This window comes from Geotrypetes seraphini, chromosome 6 (assembly GCF_902459505.1).
Source record: "Geotrypetes seraphini chromosome 6, aGeoSer1.1, whole genome shotgun sequence".
Classification (NCBI taxonomy): domain Eukaryota; kingdom Metazoa; phylum Chordata; class Amphibia; order Gymnophiona; family Dermophiidae; genus Geotrypetes; species Geotrypetes seraphini.
In genome coordinates, this window is record NC_047089.1 from 259,783,122 (window position 1) to 259,808,891 (window position 25,770).

The 25,770-nt window shown below is 45.1% G+C and overlaps 1 protein-coding gene across 6 annotated transcripts in view; it reads left to right on the forward strand.

The window, feature by feature from the left end:
- GK (glycerol kinase) overlaps positions 1-25,770 on the forward strand; it is a 445,878-nt gene that overhangs the window by 411,414 nt on the left and 8,694 nt on the right. For 3 of the 6 annotated variants that reach the window (XM_033948778.1, XM_033948779.1, XM_033948782.1), the window contains one exon: positions 14,219-14,305. The exons of 2 other annotated variants lie outside the window; for them this stretch is intronic. In XM_033948778.1, the coding sequence (XP_033804669.1) occupies positions 14,219-14,305 (87 nt within the window). Of the gene's footprint in view, positions 1-7,490; positions 7,551-14,218; positions 14,306-25,770 lie in introns of all 6 variants that reach the window. One more of the 6 variants, XM_033948781.1, reaches the window with a different exon arrangement.

A 25,770-nucleotide genomic window follows, 5' to 3' on the forward strand; every position in this document is an offset into this window, starting at 1 on the left:
AATTTCCTGAAGGTTTGGTAGGAGGGTGCATTTGAAATGAAGTTGGTTAAACATTTATTCCATTTGCCTGCTTGAACTTGATAATGATCTATCAAAGAATCTCTTGTAGATACAGCCCTTCAAGGATGGAAAAGCAAACAGGTAGGCACTACGGCCCAGATTCTCTAAAAGTGCGTCCCGATTTTAAGCAGCTGTAGGCGTCCTACAGCTGTCTAATCAGCCAATCGGGATGCGCGTTTTTAAAAAAAAAATGCTCCCCAGGCAGGCCTGAAGGCGCCTCCGGGAGCCTAGGGAGACCCGCAAGATGCCTAAGCTCGTCTAAGGGCCTTAGGCGGGCCTTAGGCTGAACCTAGGCGACCCTACGCGTCTCCCTAGTAGATGAGAAGCTTAAAAATGTAGGCCAGCAAAATGCTGGTCTACATTGTAAGTAAACACGGCCGCTATACTTATCGCGGCAAGGGATCTCTCTGCCGCTATAAGTATAGCGGGCCGTGGCCCCTGACCGATCACTGGCAGGAGGGTGCCCAAACCCTCCTGCCCGAAGACGCACCCCCCCCCGACACTACCGACCCCCCCCCCCCCCCCGACACTACCGACCGCCCCCCCCCCCCGACAATATCGGTCGCTGGCAGGAGGGTGCCCAACCCCCACTCCACCAAACCTGTTCTTACAGATGGGTCTTGCACGTCGAGCATGCAGGCACGCCTCGTCGAAATGAGGCCAATCAGACCTTAGACTTAGTAGGGATGGGCGGACCCGCTATTCCTAAGGCCTGATTGGTCCAGGCTTCTAGAGCCTGGGCCAATCAGACCTTAGGCTTCGGCGGGATGGGCCGGGAAGGGGCAGGCCCGCCTCATTTCGACGAGGCGTGCCTGCTTGCTCGACGTGCAAAACCCATCTGTAAGAACAGGTTTGGTGGAGTGGGGGTTGTTAGCGCCCGGGGGGGGTGCGTTTTCGGGCAGGAGGGATTGGGCACCCTCCTGCCAGCGACCGATATTGTCGGGGGGGGGGATCGGTAATGTCGGGGGGGGCGGTCGGTAGTGTGGGGGGGGGCGGTCGGTAGTGTCGGGGGGGGGGGGGTGCGTCTTCGGGCAGGAGGGTTTGGGCACCCTCCTGCCAGTGATCGGTCAGGGGCCACGGCCCGCTATACTTATAGCGGCAGAGAGATCCCTTGCCGCTATAAGTGTAGCGGGCCGTGTCTAATCTAACCCGATTCTCTAACCCGCGTCTGTAACATGGACGCCGGTTACAGAATCGGGGTTTAGTTTAGGCCGATTCTGAATAGGACGCCTCTCCCGGGCGTCCTATACAGAATCAGGGCCTAGGTGTCTTGCGGGCCTCACCTTCAATATAGGCGGCCTGCCTGGGGAGCATTTTTTTTTTTAAAACGTGCATCCCGATTGGCTGATTAGACAGCTGTAGGACGCCTACAGCTGCCTAAAATCGGGACGCACTTTTAGAGAATCTGGGCCTACATGTACAAGTGGTGCCTGGAAATTCAAAATGGTGCGACAGGTAGATTGGGGATGAACCTGTTATGGTTATGAAGCAGAGACAGGGAAACTTGAAAATGACCCTTGCTTCCACCGGCAGCCAGTATAGTTTTTTTATAATAAGGGCTTACATGATCTGATTTTTTGAGACCATAATTGAGACAGATGGCAGGATTCTGAATGACTCTCAATCGATTGATGGTTTTCTTAAAGGATCCCAAGTATATAATATTGCAGTAATCTAAGATGCTTAAGATCAGAGATTGAACCAGCAGTCAAAAAGAGATGAAGTCAAAATAGTGTTTGATGGTACGAAGTTTCCATAAGGTGAAAAAACATTTTTTAACCTGAGCATTAGTATGATCTTCAAAAGTCAAGCATCGGTCCAGGATGACTCCAAGGATTTTGATAGTAGAATTAATTGGGTAATCTAACCCATTTAATCTCAAAGAGGTATTCATGATCTTGTAATTAGGACTGAGTTTAGTTTTAATTTAAATTGCATAGTCCATTGTTCTACCTTAGTGAGGACAGATGAGGTGAATTGTTCTGTCTCTTGCGGCAGTAAGGTTATGGGAATGATAATTGTAATGTCATCTGCGTATATATACGATTTCAGATGTAAGTCAGATAGCATATATCCCAGTGATGCCCTGTAGACATTGAAAAGTGAAGGAGAGAGAGAGGAGCCCTGTGGAACTCAAGTTTCAAGTTTAATAATGATTTGATTTATCGCTTAATCCAAATTCTAAGCGATTAACATATTGATAAAATTACAATGTAAGGGGAATAATACAATAAATAAGACTGACAAAATTATTAACAAATTTGATAAGACAAGAAACATAAGGGAGGAGATGGGAAAGAATTACAATATATTTAAAAGATAAAGAGACAAATAAGGAGGGCACATAAGGAAAGGGGGAAAGAAAAAAAATAAAAAATATAAAACCCCTTTTTTTTTTTCTTTTTCTTTTAAATTTAAATTTACTTCAATAAAAGTTTGGAAAGAAAAAATGATATCGATTCAAAGACAAAATGATTAATTTATAAAGGCATCTTTAAAGAGAAAACTCTTCAGTTTACCTTTAAATTTTTCTATATTGGTTTCTTCCCTTAAATGATTAGGGAGAGAATTCCAGGTTTGGGGAGCTGTAACTGAAAAAATTAACTGTTGTCGGGTATTTATAATTTTAAGGGAAGGAATCGTTAGTAGATGTTGTTCAGTGCCCGACAACATGATGCACGACCTACTCCTACTGGAGCGATGGTCTAGGACATGGCAACTTAACTTCAATGCCAAAAAATGCAAAGTTATACACCTGGGCAGCCAGAATCCATGCAAGTCTTATACCCTTAATGGCGAGATCCTAGCAAAAACGGTAGCAGAACGAGACTTGGGGGTAATCGTCAGTGAGGACATGAAGTCTGCCAATCAAGTGGAGCAGGCTTCGTCCAAGGCAAGACAAATCATGGGCTGCATACGAAGGGGTTTCGTCAGTCGTAAGGCGGAAGTCATTATGCCATTGTATAGATCCATGGTGAGGCCCCACCTGGAATACTGTGTGCAATTCTGGAGGCCGCATTATCGCAAGGATGTGCTGAGACTGGAGTCGGTGCAAAGAATGGCCACCCGGATGGTCTCGGGACTCAAGGATCTACCATACGAAAAACGGCTTGACAAATTACAGCTATACTCGCTCGAGGAGCGCAGAGAGAGGGGGGACATGATCGAGACGTTCAAGTATCTTACGGGCCGCATCGAGGCGGAGGAAGATATCTTCTTTTTCAAGGGTCCCACGACAACAAGAGGGCATCCGTTGAAAATCAGGGGCGGGAAACTACGAGGTGACACCAGGAAATTCTTTTTCACTGAAAGAGTGGTTGATCGCTGGAATAGTCTTCCACTACAGGTGATTGAGGCCAGCAGCGTGCCTGATTTTAAGGCCAAATGGGATCGGCACATGGGATCTATTCACAGGGCAAAGGTAAGGGAAGGGACATTAAGGTGGGCAGACTAGATGGGCCGTGGGCCCTTATCTGCCGTCTATTTCTATGTTTCAGCGGATCTTAATGTTCTATTGGCGGTGTATGGGATCAATAACTTGTAAATAAAAGCTGGGGTTTTAAAGAGAAGAGATTTAAATGTAAGCAGACATAGTTTATATGTTACCCGATGTGTAACTGGAAGCCAATGGGCTTCTCTAAGAAGCGGTGTTACGTGATCGAACTTCTTTGCTTTAAAAATGAGTTTAATGGACGTATTTTGAATGATCTGTAGACGTTTGATTTCCTTTTGAGCTATCCCGTTATACAGAGCGTTACAGTAATCTATTTTGGAAATAACGAGAGAGTGGATAACTCCACAGGGTTTACACCAAGACACAGAGAAGGTTCCTTCACTGTGAACTTGGTAAATGCGGTTTTTTAAGAAGCCTGTAAACCAGTTTAGTGCCTGTCCAGAAATGCCAATAGAATCGAGGCATCTAAACAGACTGTCATGGTCAACAAGATCAAAGGCACTGCTCAAGTCGAACTGAAGTATCAGTGCACTTTTTCCCAGGGAAAACAAATGGAAAAGGTAATCAGTCAGCGAAGGTAAGACTGTTTCCGTATTGTAATTTGTGCGAAAACCAGATTGAGAGTTGTGTAGAATGTTGAACTTCTCTAAATATTTCATGAGATCAATGTTAACCAGTCCTTCCATTAGTTTAAGAAAAAGTGGTATGTTGGCAATAGGTCTGTAGTTGGCAGCTGAAGAAACTTATTCCTTGGAGTTTTTAATAATAGGAGTCACAAGGATATGGCCAAGTTCCACTGGAAAATAGCCTGTACCCATACATAAAGAAATCCAGTTGAAAAGTTCAGCTTTGAAGGGGCCAGGGAGCTGATTTCATGATAGTCGGTGGACAGTTGTCTAATAGGAAATTGGATTTTAAATATTTTGAGTAAAACTTGCGAAATTGGTTCCAATCTGGGTTTTCAAAATGATTCCAGATCATATCAGCAGTTGAACCTTCATTTTCTAAAGCAAATTGATTGATTGATAGATCTATGCTAGTACCTACAAGAGACTATCTCAAATTCTAATTTTTGTGGCAAAGTAGTCGGCTAAGTTTGCAGCAGAGGGTGGGAATCTATGTTAGAACGTGCAGTCTGTTCCTCCTTTCAGGGGTTCCAGCGGCTGATACAGACCTTCCATCATTTCTCAGATTTGGGAATCCGGACTGGGTGCTGGATCCGCAGATCCTTTGGGGTTCTGGATCCTAGAGATGATCCGACTGTCAGGTGCTTGTTTTAAGTTTGAGGTGCTACCGGATCTGATTGCTGCATCTTTGCAGTAATTGAGCGTGGATATTTAGCCCACTCCTTTCATTTCTTCAGCTACTTCTCCCTGACTCTGCAGCGCTTGTTCACAATCTGCTACATTTCCTTGCATTCAGTTATGAGTTCATAGTACTGGAACAGTTTGACTCTTAGGGTCTTCTATGGAATGCTCGGGCTATGTCCAGCTTGCATCCTCAGGCACAGGAGTATCAGCAGCTTTTGTGGCAGCCCAAGGGAGATTCCTTGATAGCTCAGATGACCCAGGGCATTACTCTCCCTAGTGATGGGACGATTGTGTTGAAAGCTGTGCAAGACAGCCGGGTGGATGTGGTTCCCCGGAAAGTTTTAATCTAGCTAATTTAGGCATTGGAACTGTGGTGACTATGTCCTTTGTGGCACATGCCTGTTTAACTCAGTTACGAGCGCCTTTTCCTCAGCTTTTGTTGGCAGGGATGGACTACATGGCATATGGCTTATATGACTTTTTGAAGGTGCTGGCAAAGGTGTCGGCATATTCTATTTCGGCCCATCGAATGCTCTGGGTTCGGCAGTGGGCTGGCGATTCCACCTTCAAGGCAACTCTGGCACGGCTACCTTTTCAGGGCAGTTGTTGTTTGGCAAGGGTCTGGTTGACCTCATGAATTCGGTAATGAATCGTCACTCAAAGACCTTGCCGGATAGTAGAGCACAGCCCAAGGGTCCTGGGCATCCTCCTTTGCGTAGCTCCTGATGATATTTTCATGACTACAGGTAAGATTCTCCATCCTCTTCGCAGAGATTTTCTAAGGGTTCCAGGCTACAGGCACACTCTGTCTAGTCGCTCTTCCTACCTGACCTGTCTGTACGATCCAATGACGCCAGGGAGCCGAGGGCCCCTCTGCTGATAGGAGGTCGGCTCTCTGAGTTTTGGCCTGCCTAGGTGCACATTATTAAAGTTCAGTGTGTCGTGGAATTTATTCAGTTGGGCTACAAGCTGGATTTGTCCTGCCTCGTCGTCGTACTCCGTCACCAAGGAAGTGGTTGATCATTCATGGCAGTGGTCTCTTTTAATCATCGGGGAGGAACCAAGAACTCTCCCTTGGCTCAGGAGGCTCGACTTCTTTTCCTTTGGGCGGAAATTCATCTCCTGGCACTGACGGCGACGAATGTGACTGAAGTGGCCATCGTTCAAGCAGACTTCCTCAGCCGTCAGCCCAGAGTTCCGGGCAAGTGGACCCTAGCGCAGTAGGTGATCATGAGGTGTTGGGAGGCAGCCCCACTTCGACCTCATGGTCACGGCGCAAAGCAAGAAGGCACCACACTTCTTCAGTCGCAGATCCGGCTCAGAAGTGAGAGACTTGATGTTCTAGAGCAGTGTTCTTCAACCTTTTTACACCTATGGACCGGCAGAAATAAAATAATTATTTTGTGGACCTTCACCGTTCTGTGGACTGGCGGTTGAAGAACACTGGGTTAAGTTGTGGGCCAGACCTCGCCCCCATAATAGTACTAATTGTAACACTATTTTTTCCATTCATTTTTCATATACACACAATATAATCTTATTAACAACACATAATGCCTAACCACAAAATTAACTACACAAAGCACACTGTATGCTTCTCAACATTCATTCCTACCAGAACACAGATAACCTGCAACTTTACTTTTGACGGTTGCTTTAGCTACGGATAAAAACTGGTTACTGAGACTTTTCTTTAAAAATAAACAGAAGGACTTTTTGGGTTTAAAAATTCAAATGTACCCAGATTTGGCTAGAGAGACCCAAAAACGTCGTAGAGAAATTTTACTTTTGAAACCAGCAGTGTTAGCTATAGGGGCGACTTTCTTTCTGCGTCATCCATGTAAATGTATCATATATTATTCTTCACAAAAAATTTTTTCTTTGAGCCTTTCCAACTGTCAACTTTCTTGTCAGTATCATGATTGGAAAGAGAAAGTTCTAATGCCCTATAAGATAATATGGTAGATATCCTGAAGCTCAGCTAATTAAGCCAAATTCCTAGATTATGATTTGTTCCTTTAAATCTCGCTCTTGTAACATTTTGGATCCTTAATGTTGGACTTGAGTGGAAATTAAGGGCTCCTTTTATCAAGGTGCGGTAAGCGGTTAACGCGTGGAATACCGCGCGTTCAACCACCTGCTGCGCTAGTTGCTAACGCCTCCATTGACGAGGCATTAGTTTTTAGGCTTGCTGCGGGGGGTTAGCGCATGATGAAATGTCCGACACGCTAACCCCCGTAGCGCACCTTGATAAAAGGAGCCCTAAGCTCATGTTTTGTCTTTTAATTTGAATTTTTCTTTGTATGTATGATAAAATTGCTTAACTTTTGCTTTCTGTACAAGTTTAAACATGATATCTATATTGAAAATTATAAATAAAAAAAAGAACACAGATAACCCCTATGCAAATATGGGACCAAAACCTAAAAGTACTAATATATACAAACAAACCCTAAAATTTAAGACTCTGTATGTTGTACAACCCCAGAGAAAAAGAAACAAATGCATTTCTTCCTGAACAGTGCAAAATACAGACAGCAGATGTAAATTCTCAAAATTGACACTATTCAAGCACTAAATTAAAAAATAAAATCATTCCCCCTACCTTTGTTGCCTCCCTCCCTCCCTTCATGCAGCGAAATATATTGTATCTTACCACCCTACAGGAAACGTAAGTTAACGAGAGACAAAATGACCCAGGACCAGCACAGGAACATCAGCTTCAAGTAAGTCAAGAAAATCAAATCATATCATTCTGTCTACTTCTATTGCCATTTCTGTGGCAAATAACGTTTACTTTCCTACCATTATTCTATTTCTTCTCACCATTTCAATTTCTTGAAACACATCTATTTTGGGATCTATTACCGCCTTCCTACAAAAAAAGTCCTATAAAACTTTGACAGTTAAGTATAAACTAACTTGAGTAGGAAACCCACAGGTACTATAGTGGCAATCCTCCTACAACGTGCTGCCCAAGTCTCAAAGGCCGTGCTCGCCACACCACTTCCATGTTTACAATCCTCTCCTCTTCCCTCCAGTTCCCATCAGTATTGTAATCCCCCTGCATCAAACAGTTACCAATCAGTTCAACACCTATTGGTCCGCAGCATGGAAGACTCAGCTATCCCATAGGTCGGCATTTCGAACGTCCCCGGGAGCTAATGGCCAACATGCCCTGTCAATCAAGTCACAATACAGTCCGTTTGTTCTGTGAATCATAACATCTTGGGCCCGATGCACGTTCCGGCCCTGCAGACTGGCAGGAAATTTCTACAGACTGGCGGTTGAAGAACACTAGAGCAACTGTGACCTCCACCTTGGCCACTGATCGGCTGGGTCCTTTGGCAGATTGCAACTCACCCTGGACGCATCATTCTGGTGGCTCAACGATTGGCCTTGAAGGCCGTAGTGCGTGGATCTGATGAGGCTACGGGTGGCATACAGTCTGCGCCTGAGCGTTTTTCCTGACCTTCTCACCCAGGCCCGGTTGCCATGTAGGATTCGGGTCGTTTTGATCGTACAGCTTAGCTCTTGAGCACGGAGCCTTAAAATTTTTTTTTTTTTTAAAGGCTATTCGGAGCTTGCCATGGCTAAGCTTCTTAGGTCTACCAAGTCGTCCATGGTGTCAACCTATGCTAAGGTGTAGAAGACCTTTCGAGTGCTGGAGTGACCAGGAACATGTGGACCCTTAATTGAATCAGGTGTCGTGGGTCCTTGCTTTTCTCCAAGCAGGTCTGGATAAAGGAGGGTGGCAAACTTAACACCGCAGGAAGCATTTCAATCCCCCGAAGTAACCCGTTCAATTCTGTAACACTTCTGGAAATGTCCAGATAACCTCTTATGTAATCCGCCTTGAACCACAAGGTAATGGTGGAATAAAAATCACTAATGTAATATAATGTTACACCGAATTTTAAAAAGGGCTCTGGGAGATCCGGGAAATTATAGAATGGTAAGCCTGACTTCAGTGCCGGGCAAAATATTGGAAACAATTATAAAAAATAAAATTGTGGAACATGTAGATAAACATGATTTAATGAGACAGAGTCAGCATGGGTTCAGCCAAGGGAGATCTTGCCTCACCAATTTGCTTGACATCTTTGAAGGTGTGAATAAACATGTGGATAAAGGTGAGCCAGTTGATATAGTGTATCTAGATTTTCAGAAAGCATTTGATAAAGTTCCTCATGAGAGGCTCCTGAGAAAATTAAAGAGTCATGGGATAGGTGGCAAAGTTCAGTTGTGGACTAGGAATTGTTTATCGGATAGAAAATAATAATTTTATTCTTGTATACCGCCACACCACATTGTTCTAGGCAGTTCACAAAAAGGAGGGTAGGGTTAAATGGTCATTTTTCTCAATGGAGGAGAGTAAATAGTGGAGTGCCACAGGAGTCTGTACTGGAACCGGTGCTATTTAACTTATTTATAAATGATTTAGAAATTGGAATAACGAGTGAGGTGATTAAATTTGCAGAAGACACTAACTGTTCAAACGCATGTGGATTGTGAAAAATTGCAGGCAGACCTTAGGAAATTGGAAGACTGGGCGTTGAAGAGGCAGATGAAATTTAATGTAGAGAAATGCAAAGTGATGCACATTGGGAAGAATAACCTGAATCATAGTTACTGGATGCTAATCTAATCTAATCTAATGCTTGGCTTTGTATACCGAGATTTCAATTCAGGAAAGCTCATCTCAGTTTACAATAATTAGTTTAGGCTAATTATTAAAAAGGACTAAGAGAAGGGAAATCGAAAAGGAGTTAGTTACCAAAATGCATAGTGAACGGATAGTTTTCAAAGACTTACGAAAAAAAGAAAGAGAGACGGAACTTCTTAAAAAGAGTGGGAGATTATTCCAGAGTTGGGGAAACTTAAAAAACAAAGAGTGACCAAAGATCTTAGCTCCTTTGATACCTTTACTAGAAGGACAGGATAGTTTGAGTTGTTGTTCACCCCTTGCAAAAAAGAATCTATAAAGATTCCAAGATAAAAGGACTAGGGGAGTGAAAATGCCATGAAGAATTTTAAAGATGACATAAGCACATTTGAACTGGACTCTGAAATACACAGGGAGCCAATGAAGATTATGAAGCAATGGTGTCACATGATCGAACTTATGCTTCCCAAAAATCAATTTAGCAGCAGTATTCTGGACCAATTGCAGTCTAGAAAGGGAGGTTTTTGTAATACTAAGATAAATAACATTGCAATAGTCAAGACGAGATAAAATGATTGACTGAACTAGGATGGAGAAGTGGTGTTAATGAAAAAGGTGTCTAACCTTCCTCAACATACGCAAATTGAAAAAACATTTCTTAATCACAGAATTGATCTGATCCTTAAAAGAAAGCAAGGAGTCAAAAAAGACTCCCAGAATCTTGGCAGAAAACTCGATCTGCAAGGAGGATCCAGAAGCTAGTGTCACAGAGCTAGGCAGATAGTCCAATTTTGCTAGGGTCCACCTTGGAGGTTAGCACTCAAGAAAAGGATCCGGGTGTCATCGTAGACAATATGATGAAACCTTCTGCCCAATGTGTGGTGGCGGCCAAAAAAAGTAAACAGGATGCTAAGAATTGTTAAAAAAGGGATGGTTAACAAGACTAAGAATGTTATAATGCCCCTGTAATGCTCCATGGTATGACCTCATCTAGAGTATTGTATTCAATTCTAGTCTCCTTATCTCGAGAAAGATGTAGTGGCGCTAGAAGGTTCAAAGAAGAGCGACCAAGATGATAAAGGGGATGGAACTCCCCTCGTATGAAGAAAGACTAAAATGGTTAGAGCTCTTCAGCTTGGAAAAGAGACGGCTGAGGGGAGATATGATTGAAGTCCACAAAATCCTGAGTGGAATAGAACGGGTACAAGTGTACGATTTTTCACTCCGTCAAAAATTACAAAGATTAGGGGACACTCGATGAAGTTATAGGGAAATACTTTTAAAATAAGTAGGAGGAAATTTTTTTTCACTCAGAGAATAGTTAAGCTCTGGAACGCATTGCCAGAGGTTGTGGTAAGAGCAGATAGCGTAGCTAGTTTTAAGAAAGGTTTTCCTGGAGGAAAAGTCCATAGTCTGTTATTGAGAAAAACATGGGGGAAGCCACTGTTTTCACTGAATCGGTAACATGGAATATTGCTACTCCTTGGGTTTTGGCCAGGTACTGATGACCTGGATTGGCCACCATGGGAACAAGCTACTGTGCTTCATAGACCATTTGTCTGACCCAGTAAGGCTATTCTTATGTTCTTAAGGCCTCATGGTGGAATCTCTGCGGATCCCTATATCCGGTCTATCCGGTTTTAGATCCCAGGATGGTTTGTTCTCTGTTGCTCAGTTTTTACAGAAAGATATTTGGGTCCAGCCACCCATTAAGAATCTGCTCCCATCCTAGGACCTTAATGTGGTACTTTCTGGCTTTTCCAGGGCTCCTTTTGAACTTCTCTCCTGGATTTAATACTCTAGACTGTTTTTCTGGTCGCTCTCTCTTGGGTCCATAGGGTTTCTGAATGGCAGGTGTTGTCATGTCGACACACTTTGCTCCGAGATCCTGAGACTGGAGTTTCCCGGCGGACAGTTCCTTTCTTTTTGCACAAGGTAGTTTTGGCTTTCCATGTCCATCCAGAAGTGTGCTTACCAGTTGTTCAGCTGAAGGGTTCCAATCATCAGGATCTTCTGCTAAAGAATTTGGACGTGCGCAGGGTGCTCCTGCATTATTGGCGGGTCTCTAATGAGTTTCGCTTTCTCACCACCTGTTTGTACATAAGAACATAAGAATTGCCACTGCTGAGTCAGGTCCATCATGCCCAGCAGTCTGCTCACGTGGCAGTCCTCTGGTCTAAGACCAGCACCCTAACTGAGATTAGCCCTACCAGCGCACGTTCTTGTTCAACAGAAACTTGTCTAACTTTGTCTTGAATCCTTGGAGAGTGTTTTCCCCTATAACAGCCTCTGGAAGGGCGTTCCAGCTTTCTACCACTCTCTGGGTGAAGAAGAACTTCCTTACGTTTGTATAGAATCTATCCCCTTTCAACTTTAGAGAGTGCCCTCTCGTTCTCCCTACCTTGGAGAGGGCGAACAACCTGTATTTATCTACTAAGTCTATCCCCTTCAGTACCTTGAATGTTTCGATCATGTCCCCTCTCAATCTCCTCTGTTCGAGAGAGAAGAGGCCCAGTTTCTCTAATCTTTCGCTGTACGGCAGCTCCTCCAGCCCCTTAACCATCTTAGTCGCTCTTCTCTGGACCCTTTCGATTAGTACCGTGTCCTTCTTCAGGTACGGTGACCAGTGCTGGACGCAGTACTCCAGGTGAGGGCGTACCATGGCCCGGTACAGCGGCATGATAACCTTCTCTGATCTGTTCGTGATCCCCTTCTTTATCATTCCTAGCATTCTGTTTGCTCTTTTTGCTGCCGCCGCACATTATGTGGACGGCTTCATTGACTTGTCTATCATAACTCCCAAGTCCCTTTCCTGGAAGGTCTCTCCAAGTACCACCCCGGACATCCTGTACTAGTGCTTGAGATTTTTGATACCGACATGCATCACTTTACACTTATCCACGTTGAACTTCATCTGACATGTCGATGCACATTCCTCGAGCCTGATTATGTCACGTTGTAGATCTTCGCAATCCCCCTGCATCTTTACTACTCTGAATAACTTCGTATCATCCGCAAATTTAATCCCCTCTATCGTCGTACCTATGTCCAGATCATTTATAAAGATGTTAAAAGAGCACGGGTCCAAGCACCGAGCCCTGCGGCACCCCACTGGTGACTCTCTTCCAGTTCGAGTATTGTCCATTTACCCCCACTCTTTGTTTCCTATGCTCCAGCCAGTTTTTAATCCACGTGAGTATTTCACCCTCAATTCCACGGCTTGCAATTTTCCGAAGTAGTCGTTCATGCGGAACCTTGTCGAACGCCTTCTGAAAATCCAGATATACAATGTCGACTGGATCGCCCTTGTCTATCTGTCTGTTTACTCCCTCAAAGAAGTGCAGCAAGTTCGTCAAACACGATCTGCCTTTGCTAAAACCATGCTGACTGGTCCTCATCAGCCCGTTTCCGTCAAGGTGATCAATGATGCTGTCCTTTATCAGTGACTCTACCATCTTTCCCGGTACAGAGGTCAGACTCAACGGTCTGTAGTTCCCCGGATCTCCCCTCGAACCTTTCTTGAAGATCGGTGTAACATTCGCTACCTTCCAGTCTTCCGGAATCTTTCCCGATTTGATCGACAGATTGGCTATTAGTTGAAGCAGTTCAGCTATGGTCCCTTTCAGTTCCTTAATGACCCTCGGATGGATGCCATCCGGTCCCGGGGATTTATCGCTCTTAAGCCTATCAATCTGCCTACATACCTCCTCTAGACTGACCGTCAATCCTGTCAGCTTTCCGTCTTCATTTCCAGCTTATAGCCTGATGGGTTCCGGTATGCTGTGTAAATCTTCTTCTTTGACGTATATGGCAACGCCCCCACCTTTTTGAGCCTGTTTCAGCTACTGATTTCAGATTTTAGTCTCTTTGGTGGTTAAGAAAAGTTTGTACATATGTATAACCTGTTGTGGGAGTAGTTCTGAACTCCTTTAACGCCTCTGGCGGTTTACAGTATAGTTTAGGTCATTACAGGTGCCTCTACTTCACAGATGGGTGTGTGTCTCTATGCTTGGGTATTGACTGCTAGAGGGCGCTAAGCCATCCTGTGATGTATTCTGGAGGCAGAGTAAAAAACCTGGAATGGATTTCTTATGCAGCTCATGCGAGTAAGGTGAACTAGCACTATGGTCTAGAACAGTGGTTCCCAACCCTGTCCTGGAGGACCACCAGCTAGTCAGGTTTTTGGGATAGCCCTAATGAATATGCATAAGAGAGATTTGCATATAATGGAAGTGATAGGCATGCCAATCTGCTCCATGCATATTCATTAGGGTTGTCCTGAAAACCTGATTGGCTGGTGGTCCTCCAAGACAGGGTTGGGAACCATTGGTCTAGAATGTCTCGCCTATCTACTGGAAAAGAGCTTACTAGGGTAAGAACATAATCTCCTTTTAGTGATTGAGGTTAAAACGGTTCTGATTGACTGGCCCATATTTTACTAAGGGTATTTTTACTACTTTCTAGCAACACCAAAATCTGTATGCAAGCTTAGTAGTTGTTGACTTCTATGAAAAGCTTTTTATTGCATGACTTTGAGCAACCATTATCTTCTGACATGGATTAGCTACTTGCATTTTTTTTTTTTTTTTTTTTTTTTTTTTGCTTAACTAAGGAAATTCTATAGACATCTTTGCAATTCCTATTCATTTGATTGCTTCCTAACACAAGTATTCCAATTTGTTTTTTCTCTTTGATTTGCTGGAAACTCCTTCCTTTGGATGACCTCAGGTGACACTAGTATCTTCTGTAGTTTGCCTTTGGGCTTTTATATAGTGAGTAGCATGATAATGTTAATCGGCGCAAAATACATATCAGGTTAGTTATTTAAACTGGTTAAAACCACAAAATTCTCTGCTACCTTTTATTACTTGACCTTTGTTTTTACTCTTTTAATGTATTTCTCTATAGTAGAAAGACTTTCAAGACATTTTATCATGTATTATTTGCCTCAAAGTTCAGTCCAAGGCTATAGTTTCATAGCTGATGCAAAAGTTATGAAAAAAGTTTGTCTTGCATGTGGTACCAAGAAACTGCAACAAAATAAACATTACAGTTGGAGAGTAGAAAACTTGGACAGATATAAGAGAAGCTTATGTAGATCAAAGTTGTTTGCAGCTAAGATTAATGTAAAATATATGTAGTTGTGCAACTGGGATGTAAAAATCTAATAAATAGTGTTTTCTGAGAAGGAATGGACATAAGAACCGTCATCTCTGGATCAGACCTTCGGAGGCCCAACCAGGTGTACACCTGGTGTAATTTTAGTCACCCATATCCCTCTATGCCTCTCATGATCATATCTAATGTGCTCTAACAATAGTGGGCAGATCCAGAGGAATGTTAGGGTGCTTATAAAGGTAGTGACAATATTCTGGGCAAGTTACTGGAGAGATCTTTTCTAGAGCAGTGGTTTTCAGCCCAGTGCTCATGGACCATCTGGCCTGTCGGGTTTTCAGGATATCCACAATATGAGAGATTTGCAGATCTTTCTCATGCATATTCATTGTCCATATCCTGAACACCTAACTGGCCAGGTAGTCTCTGAGGACTGGGTCCAAAACCCACAGATCCAGAGTATTGCATATGGTTTTTAGGATGATGAAATGTGAAGAAAAGCAATGTACTGGAGAAGTTAAAATGAAATACACTTTATTAAAATTGCCCAATGTGGCACCATTTCAGAGGCAGCAACTAATTTACTTATTTAGTTATTTATTCAATTTTTAGCCCATCATAAGAACATAAGAATTGCCACTGCAGAGTCAGACCAATTGTCCATCATGCCCAGCAGTCCGCTCACGCGGTGGCCCTCTGGTCTAAGACCAGCACCCTAACTGAGACTAGCCCTACCAGCGCACGTTCTTGTTCAACAGAAACTTGTCTAACTTTCTCTTGAATCCTTGGAGGGTGTTTTCCCCTATAACAGCCTCTGGAAGGGCGTTCCAGCTTTCTACCACTCTCTGGGTGAAGAAGAACTTCCTTACGTTTGTACGGAATCTATCCCCTTTCAACTTTAGAGAGTGCCCTCTTGTTCTCCCTACCTTGGAGAGGGTGAACAACTTGTCCTTATCTACTAAGTCTATCCCCTTCAGTACCTTGAATGTTTCGATCATGTCCCCTCTCAATCTCCTCTGTTCGAGAGAGAAGAGGCCCAGTTTCTCTAATCTTTCGCTGTACGGCAGCTCCTCCAGCCCCTTAACCATCTTAGTCGCTCTTCTCTGGACCCTTTCGAGTAGTACCGTGTCCTTCTTCAGGTACAGCGACCAGTGCTGGACGCAGTACTCCAGGTGAGGGCGTACCATGGCCCAGTACAGCGGCATGATAACCTACTCTGATCTGTTCGTGATCCCCTTCTTTATCATTCCTAGCATTTTGTTTGCCCTTTTTGCTGCCGCCGCACATTGTGTGGACGGCTTCATCGACTTTTGATCAGAACTCCCAAGTCCCTTTCCTGGGAGGTCTCTCCAAGTACCGCCCCGGACCTCCTGTATTCGTGCATGAGATTTTTGTTACCGACATGCATGACTTTACACTTATCCACGTTGAACTGCATCTGCCATGTCGATGCCCATTCCTTGAGCTTGATTATGTCACGTTGCAGATCTTCGCAATCCCCCTGCATCTTTACTACTCTGAATAACTTCGTATCATCCGCAAATTTAATCACCTCGCTCGTCGTACCTATGTCCAGATCATTTATAAAGATGTTAAAGAGCACGGGTTCAAGCACCGAGCCCTGCGGCACCCCACTGGTGACGCTCTTCCAGTCCGAGTATTGTCCATTTACCCCCACTCTCTGTTTCCTATGCTCCAGCAGTTTTTAATCCACGTGAGTATTTCACCCTCAATTCCATGGCTTGCAATTTTCTGAAGTAGTCGTTCATGCGGAACCTTGTCGAACGCCTTCTGAAAATTCAGATATACAATGTCGACTGGATCGCCCTTGTCTATCTGTCTGCTTACTCCTTCAAAGAAGTGCAGCAAGTTCGTCAAACACGATCTGTCTTTGCTAAAACCGTGCTGACTGGTCCTCATCAGCCCGTTTCCGCCAAGTTGATCAATGATGCTGTCCTTTATCAATGACTCTACCATCTTTCCCAGTACAGAAGTCAGACTCACCGGTCTGTAGTTCCCCGGATCTCCCCTCGAACCTTTCTTGAAGATCGGTGTAACATTCGCTACCTTCCAGTCTTCCGGAATCTTTCCTGATTTGATCGACAGATTGGCTATTAGTTGAAGCAGTTCAGCTATGATCCCTTTCAGTTCCTTGATGACCCTCGGATGGATGCCATCCGGTCCCGGGGATTTATCGCTCTTAAGCCTATCAATCTGCCTACAAACCTCCTCTAGACTGACCGTCAATCCTGTCAGCTTTCCGTCTTCGTTTCCAGCATATAGCCTGATGGATTCCGGTATGCTGTGTACATCTTCTTCGGTAAATACAGATGCAAAAAATGTGTTCAGTTTGTCAGCGATTGCTTTGTCCTCCTTTAGTGCTCCCTTTATTCCATGGTTATACAAAGGTCCCACCACTTCCTTTGCGGGTCATTTCCCCAAAGGAGCTCAGAATAGGTTACAAATGAGGTACTCAAGCATTTTTTTCCCATCTTTCCCAGAGGCTCACATTCTATCTAATGTACCTGGGGCAGTGGAGGTTTAAGTGACTTGCCCATGGTAACAAGGAGCAGCATGGAGTTTGAACCCATAACCACAGGGTGCTGAAGCTGTAGTTCTAACATGGGGAAAAAATTTGTCCCCTTACCCGCCCCGTCCCTGCAACCACTGTCCCCGCCCCGTCCCCGCGGCACTGTCCCTGCCCCGTCCCCGCAACATCCATACAACCTCAGTACTGCAATATTTAGCTTATTCCTTCCTTATAAATCAAAGTTCTGGCTGCTGAACTAGAGAAAGAGATGTTCAGCTGTCAGGGCTTTGTTTATAAATTACTTTATCCTAAAGCAATAAAAGAAAATAAATAAATAGAAATTTTTTTTTCTACCTTTGTTTTCTGCTTCCTTCATCTTCTCATTCATTTCCTTCCATCCACTCTCTGTCTTCTCTCTGCGTCTTCCATTTGCTCTGTTACTGTGCCTCTCCCTTCACCCCCCCCCCCCTCAAATTGGTCTGGCACCCATCTTCTTCCCTCCGCTCCCCCATAGTCTGGCATCTCTGTCTTCTTCCCTTTCAGGGTCTTCTCCCCACTCTGTCTTCCCCATGTCCTTTCAGCGTCTGCTCCTTTCTTCTACCACCCTTCCTTCTTGCCACCTCACCGCCCTTTGGCACCCCTCGCGCGGCCCCCTCCCTCTTTCCTATCTACCCAAATCTATCTATCTCCCTCCCTCCCCTTTACCTTTGCGGCGCATTTTGAGTAACGTCTTCACAAAGCCGTTGGAGCCTGCAAGTAGTAGCGTGCGTGTGTGGGTGGAAGCTTCTCTTCTGAAGCAACCGGAAATTGCGTCAGAAGAGAAGCTTCCACCCAAACACGCATGCTACTGCTTGTAGGCTCCGATGGCTTTGTGAAGATGTTACTCAAAACGCGCCGCAAAGGTAAGGGGGAGGGAGGGAGATAGATAGATTCGGGTAGGTAGGAAGGAGGGAGGGGGCCATGCGCGATTGGTGACAGCACGTGTTCCCTCCCTTAACTGCGGGGAGAACGCCATTCGCCACTCCACGGGGCAGAGGATGGCCTTGTCCCTGTACCCGCAGTGAGCACTTTTTCACCCCTCACCCACAGTGAGCACTTTTTCACCCCTCACCGTTTCGGCTGGTTACCCGCGGCTAGCCACGGGTAACAGCCACCATGTCATTCTCTAGTTCTAACCACTATGCCACACTCTCCTCACAATGAGAAATCTGAAAGCACACTTCCCCTTAGTTAAGACAAGGAATGCTAGCAACAGCCATGACACTCTTTCCTTTGATCCATTGCTTTCACAGCTACGTTCTGTGGATCTTGACTATTTCTCTGTCATGTTGATACCTCTGTTTTTGGAGGCCATATCTCTAGAGCAATATAGATAGGAAAGGACTACCAATATGATAGTTTGCATGATAACTACTATGACATAATTTAATGAGCATTTGTATTCTGCATTACCCTAGATGTTAAAAGATTACATATAAGAACTTGGTGCTTCTTTAACCAGCTATGGGGCCATGGGCAAACTTTTGTTGATGCTGCCCCCAACTCGTGTCCTCAGTTCAGCTTCTCTAGCCCTTTTCCAGCTAAGCCACTTCTCACCCAAAATATGTGGTCTAAAGATGCTGGGCTGCTGACAGCTCTGCCAGTTTCACTCCTCAGAAATGAAGTCCTTGTCATAAGCAGCAAGACCGGCAGAGTTATCGACATCATGGCCTATATAGCAGCTCTGCACCTTTTATGCCACTTTTTTTTTGCTGTAAGAAGTAGGTCCGATGGCAGGTGGCAGGGAACTGATGGACTAGGGGGAAGTGAGGGTAGGGAAAGAATATGCTGGACTAGAGTACAAAGATGCAAAGGGTTGGTTCTACTCTTACTGACAAGTAATGCCTTTTTTTAAATAGATTTTTATTGTGTTTAATATCAGCAAGGAAACAACAAGAAACAGGCATAACACTTGAATAAGAGAAAACGTATCATTATACAGTTCTACTCCGCCCAGAGGGGAGGAAGCCAAAACAGAGAAATGGGAAAATTAAATTAAAAAAAAAAAAAGACTCCCCCCCCCCCCCCAAGGAGGGTAGTCCGGTGGTACCATTCACAGAGCATCTACACCAGGGGTGTCAAAGTCACTCCTCGAGGGCAGCAGTCTAGTCAGGTTTTCAGGATTTCCCCAACAAAATATGAGATCTATTAGCATACAATGAAAGCAATGCATGCAAATAGATGTCATGCATATTCATTGAGGAAATCCTGAAAACCTGACTGGATTGCGGCCCTCGAGGAGGGACTCTGATCTACACAGTTCCCGCACCAATACAAAAACCATTTTTTATTTTAACCCCTCCCACCCACCCCAGTCTACCTGCCCCCCCCCCCATCCTGATGAGTGAAAGTAATGCCTTAATATGCACCTATAAATGGATTTCCAATTCAATAGGTGAGACATTCTAGACCATAGGGTTATTTCCCTTTACCCACATGGACTGCAGAAGAAATCCATACCAGCTTTTTCACTCCACCTCTAGAGTACTTCTTCAAAGGCTAGCTTAGCTCCTTCCAGCAGTCTTCTCTTCTGCATGCATGGTTGCAGCTTGTGTTCTGCTCTCCCCACTCTATTATTTTTAATTTGACGTAGTTTCATCTCCTTTCACTGTTTTCACGTTGGAAGTCCATTTGGAGCGCTGCCTGTTTGAGAATTCACAGACTTCAGTCTGTAGCTGATAGGCCGATCCCTTCGAGGTACCTGTTAGCTAGTCTTCCTTGGAGCTCAGAGCCGTCACTAACTTAGTCTCACTCCCTGTTAAGCTGGGGGTCGAGCGTAGACTGTCCAGCACACTTAGGTGGCTCAGCGGTGTTCCACAGCTTGCAGGCTACGTTTTCGCACCTCCGCCCATCTTTGGTGGTCTGCAGTGGTGGAGGAATGGTCAGACAGTGGAGTCTAATTGGCAGCCAAAAGATCAGCTTGGAGACAGCTTTTCCAGCACTGTGGCAGTGAATTCTGACTCTTGCTCTTCACAGGGGCTAGAATGCAGCAGCAGCTTCTGCGTCCAGTGCTGTGAGTAAGAGGGGCTGACAGGCTCTTTCAGCTATTTTTTTTTAATTAATTTCAAAGGGGTTTGAGGATTTTCTAGTGTTCCTCTGTGTTCTCCCACCTGAAAAATCCTATTTTTGTAATTTTTTAATTTTGGGAAGTGCCGTTTTTAGTGCGAATTTGGGTCCAGCAGCCATCCTGGATTTTCAACAATCTTTTTTTCAACTTCTCTCTGCTTCTATAAATTTCGGATTTTTGCCAGGAAAACTGCTGGAATGGAGTCCTTAGGGTCTCCTATCGTGAATTCATACCAAATTTGTGCAGATTTGCCGCCTTTAAAATGTTTTTGCAGGGCACTCTATTGTGAAAAAGGTGCTCCAGGTGCTAGACAACTTAGGCTTCAAGAAGCGCCATCTGATGCCCATGCGGTTGCTGGAATACCTGGACGTTCTGTTTGACACTGCAATGGTCAATGTTTACCTGCCTAAGCCTCGAGGACAAGCTGTGTGTGCAGATTTCAGATCTGTTGAAGCGGTCGGCGCCTTTGGCGTGGGACTTCCTGCAGGTTCTGGGCTCCAGGGTGGCCACGCTGGATGTGGTCCCTTGCGCAAAGGCACACTTGCATCCTCTTTGGCAAGCCTTGCTCTCTCGCTGGGAGTCCCACTGAGATGCCTTAGAGATGTATCTGTTGTGGCCTTTGGAGGCCAGAGCAAACATGACTTACCTGGTGGCTTCGCCCTCAGTTGCTCTGCCAGGGCATTCTGTTACACGTTGCCTTCTGGATTGCAGTGCCCACAACTGCCAGCCTTCAGGGCTGGAGGTGCTCACTGTGATTATTGTCCTCTTCGGGCTGTTGGACTCTATCACAGAGGCAGTGGTCCATCAACCAGCTTGTGCTCAGAGCCATTCGTCTGGGCCTGAAAGAATTTCAGAGGTCGCTGGAGGAAAGGCTGTCTGAGTCTTCTCCGACAATGCGATGGCAGTGGTCTCTGTCATTCGCCAGGGAGAGACTAAGAGGTCTCCCTTGGCTCTGCAAGCCCGCCTTATTTTCCTTTGGGCGGAACATCATCTGGCGCTGATGGCAGCACATGTGGCTGGAGTGGACAACTCTCAAGAAGACTTCCTTGGTTGTCAGACTCGGGAGCCCTGTCACTTCAGGCAGTTCAGGCAACTGTCAGGCGCTGGGGCAGCCCCGCCTTAGCTTCATGACCACGGAACAGAACAAGAAAGTGCCCTGCTTCTTCTGGCTTCGAAGACCATGGTATGCAGATCTGATGCGGCTGCGGGTAAGACACATTCTGCGCCTGAGCATCTCTTTGGACCGTCTAACTCAGGGCCCGGTTACCATGGAAGATCTTGGTCACTTTGCGCTTATGGCTTTATTCTTGAGCGCACAAGCTTAGACCATTAAGGCTAGTCAGAGCTTGTGATTGATGCTCTTAGAGCTACGTAGTCATCCACAGTGTTAGCCTGCGCTATGGCATGGGACAACCTTCCACCATTGGTGTAACCAGGACCAAGTGGACCCTTATTCGACTCCGGTGTTGTGGGCTCTTCTTTACTTCCTTTTCTCCAGGCAGGTCTAGCTAAAGGCCTAGCGGTGGCATTTCTGCGTGTTCTGGTGGCCGTCCTATCCTGTTTTCCATCTCAGGATACTCAGTTCTCTTTTGAGTCTCTTCAGGATGCTTCTCTCCTGGATTTGACGCTCACCTATGTTTTTTCGCCATCGCATCTGCCCATAGGGTCTCTGTTGCAGGCATTGTCTTGTTGAGACCTCTTTCTCCAACTTTGGAGCCAGGGGTTTTACTATGGACTGTGCCTTCCTTTTTGGCCTGTTTCTCAACCGACGGGTTCCCAACATCAAAACTGTCTACTGAAAAAGTTGGACGTGCATAGGGTGCTTTTACGTTAGCTGGAGGTCCCTTATGGGGTTTTCCATTCTGGCCATCTGTTTGTGTTCTCTCTTTCACTTCAGCGGGGTGCTCCCACTTCTGAGGCCCTGATCTCCAGGTGGATCCTTAGTCATTTCATCCACCTACATCCTTACTGGGCACCTGTCCCCTGTTTCTGTTTAGGTGCATTCTACCAGGAGTGTGGCTTTCTTTGTGGGCCAAAGCTAGCTCCATTTCTCCTGACGAGATTTGCAAGGCAGTTATGTGGTTGTCTCTTTATATGTTTGCCAAGTTCTATTGAGTGGATGTTGCTGCCAGACAGGACTCTCGAGTCCTCTGTCTTTAAAGCTGGCACAGCAAGCCTACCCTGGCTATTTAGGGGACTGCTCTTGTACATCCCTGTGGTCTAGGGGTGGGCAACTCCGGTCTTCGAGGGCCTGTAACTATGTTCAACCTGGTTTGAGAGCAGTTTCCTGAGCTCCTTTTTCACCTCTTTTGGCGGTTCCGGGTGTTGTTTAGTTGTTTTGAGCAGAACTTTGGTTTAGCCTGTCGTTATAGATGCCTCTACTTCACAGATGGGAGTGCGTCTCTTTGCTTGGGTACTGATTGCTGGGAGGAGCTAAGCTAGCTTTTGAAGTACTCTAGAGGCGGAGTGAAAAAGCTGGTATGGATTTTTTCTGTAGTCCATACGGGTAACGAGAAATAACCCTATGGTCTAGATTACAATGTCTCACCTATCTACTGGAAAAGATCTTACCAGGGTAAGTACATAATCTCCTTTTCTGCATTGCAAGCATCTTCCTTCCTCCTAATCTACCTGCGCTTTTCAGTGGCCTGTAGCAATTAAGACAGGCTCTCTCTAGCTGGCCTTGGTACCTTCTCCCTGCCATATCGCGCCTCCTCTGATGCAACCTTGTTTCTCCAAGGGCAATGTATCACAGAGAAGCACTCGTGGCTGCCTAGAGGCAGCCTGTCTTAATCACTCATGAGCACCAAAGGAAGGTTTTGGGGACCATGGGTGAGGGAGAGACACAGAGGTCAGGGTGGTGAATATAGAGCAAGCAGGGCATGGAGGAGGAGGAGAGGAAGAAAGATTGGATTCAGGGCTAACCTTAGCAATGTGCAGCAAGGTGTTTGAGTCCCATTTATCATGGGCGACATCCTCAGCACCCTGAGGTTGAAGGTTCAAACCCCACGCTGTTCTTTGTGACCCTGTGAGCCCTCTGGGACAGACAGGGAAAATGATTAAAATATCTGTATGTAAACTACTTTGAGTGTGGTTGCAAAAGTACTAAAAGGTGGTATACAAGTCCCAATCCCTTTTCCCTCTCTCCACTCTCAATGTTCATCCTGCATGACCCTCTTGGGTTAATGCCGTGCGTATCAGCTCCAGTAGAAACATAAGAACAGCCTTACTGGGTCAGACCAAAGATCCATCAAGCCCAGTAGCCCATTCTCACGGTGGCCAATCTAGATCCCTAGTACCTAGCCAAAACCCAAGGAGTAGCAGCATTCCATGCTACTGATCCAGGGCAAGCAGTGGCTTCCCCATCTCTTTCTCAATAAAGACTATGGACTTTTCCTCTAGGAAATTGTCCAAACCTTTCTTAAAATCTAGCTACACCAGGGGTGTCCAATGTCGGTCCTCGAGGGCCGCAGTCCAGTCGGATTTTCAGGATTTCCCCAATGAATATACATGAGGTCTATTTGCATGCACTGCTTTCATTGTATGCTAATAGATCTCATGCATATTCATTGGGGAAATCCTGAAAACCCGACTGGATTGCGGCCCTCGAGGACCGACATTGGACACCCCTGAGCTACACTATCTGCTCTTACCACAACCTCTGGCAATGCGTTCCAGAGCTTAACTATTTATTCTCTGAGTGAAAAAATATTTCCTTCTATTGGTTTTAAAAGTATTTCCCTGTAACTTCATCGAGTGTCCCCTAGTCTTTATAATTTTTTGACAGAGTAAAAAACCGATCCACTTGTACCTGCTGTACTCCACTCAGGATTTTGTAGACTTCAATCATATCTCCCCTCAGCCGCCTCTTTTCCAAGCTGAAGAGCCCTAACCGTTTTAGTCTTTCCTCATACGCGAGGAGTTCCATCCCCTTTATCATCTTGGTCGCTCTTCTTTGAACCTTTTCTAATGCCACTATATCTTTTTTGAGATAAGAAGAACAGAATTGAACGCAATAATCTAAATGAAATCGCACCATGGAGCAATACATAAGAACATAAGAATAGCCTTACTGGTTCAGACCAATTGTCCATCAAGCCCAGTAGCTCTTAATCATGGTGGCCAATAGGTACCTGGCCATAACTCAAGGAGTAGCAATATTCCATGCTACCAATCCAGGGCAAGCAGTGGCTTCTCCAATGGCTTTCTCAATAACAAACCTTTCTTAAAACCAGCTACGCTATCTGCTCTTACCACATCCTCTGGCAACACGTTCCAGAGTTTAACTATTCTCTGAGTGAAAAAAATTTCCCCCTATCGGTTTTAAATGTATTTCCCTGTAACTTAATTTAGTGTCCCCTAGTTTTTTGAGTGGCAGGGGCATTATGACATTCTTAGTCTTGTTAGCCATCCCTTTTTTTAAATTCCTAGCATCCTGTTTGCATTTTTGGCCGCTGTCGCACATTGGGTGGAAGGTTTCATCATATTGTCTGCAGTGACACCCAGATCCTTTTCTTGTGCGCTAACCTCCTAGATGGACCCTAGAAAGCAGGAGACTGGGTCTCAGCATGCTGCTGCTGTCCTAACACCTCCTGTAGAGTGTTATTCTCACCATTTTCTTTCCAGCGTACTCCATTGTTGTTTTCTGCTTTGACTCTTTTCCTCGCTGTATTTATCATAACTTCTCTGCCTTATTTTGTTTAGTTCCACTACCACAAAAGTACAGAACAAAATCTTATCTAGCTCTCTATCTGTACTTGATTGGTCTGCTGAGAAACAAACCAAAAGCCCTGAATGTTCTTGAGGCAAAACCTGGTAGTTTGGCATTCTGAGATTAAAAATTGAAATGAATACCCATCTTGTAGGGTCCTTTACTAAGCTGCAGTAAACAGTAGTTCTAGCATGCTTGCATACTAAGGCCAGTTTTACCGTGGCCATAAAATGGTCTATTTTCTATTTTTTGTATTAATGACTGTGGTTTAATGTTGCCATTATCCCAGGACAAGCAGGCAGCCTTATTCTCACATGTGGGTGATGTCATCCACGGAGCCTGGATGTGGACAGCCTCGCAAGCAGACTTGCTTGTAGAAAAATCAGAAGTTTTGAGTCTGCTGCACTGCGTATGCGCGAGGGCCTTCCTGCCCAGCACAGGGCGCATCTCCTCAGTTCTCAGTTTTCCACGGAGCCGAGAAGTCTGTCTTTGACACTCTGTGCTGAACTTAGTTCGCTTCGTGCCTTCTCTCACCATGGCTCATGTTTCATTTTACTTATTACCGTGTCGCTGTGCTTTTCTTTCGATCATTGTTGAAAAAAAGGTTACATTTTTTCATCAAGTGATGGATGGGGCCTGTCGCACGCCCTCAGCCTGCGGGCTTCGACTTTGCGGCAGCTATCTTTCCTTCTATGTCCCGGCCGGTCACGGGCTTCAAGAAGTGTAGCCAGTGCCAGCGTGCAATCTCTCTCACTGACCCACACTGCTGGTACCTTCAGTGTCTGGGGCCTGGCCATTGCCCGGAGTCGTGCATTCAC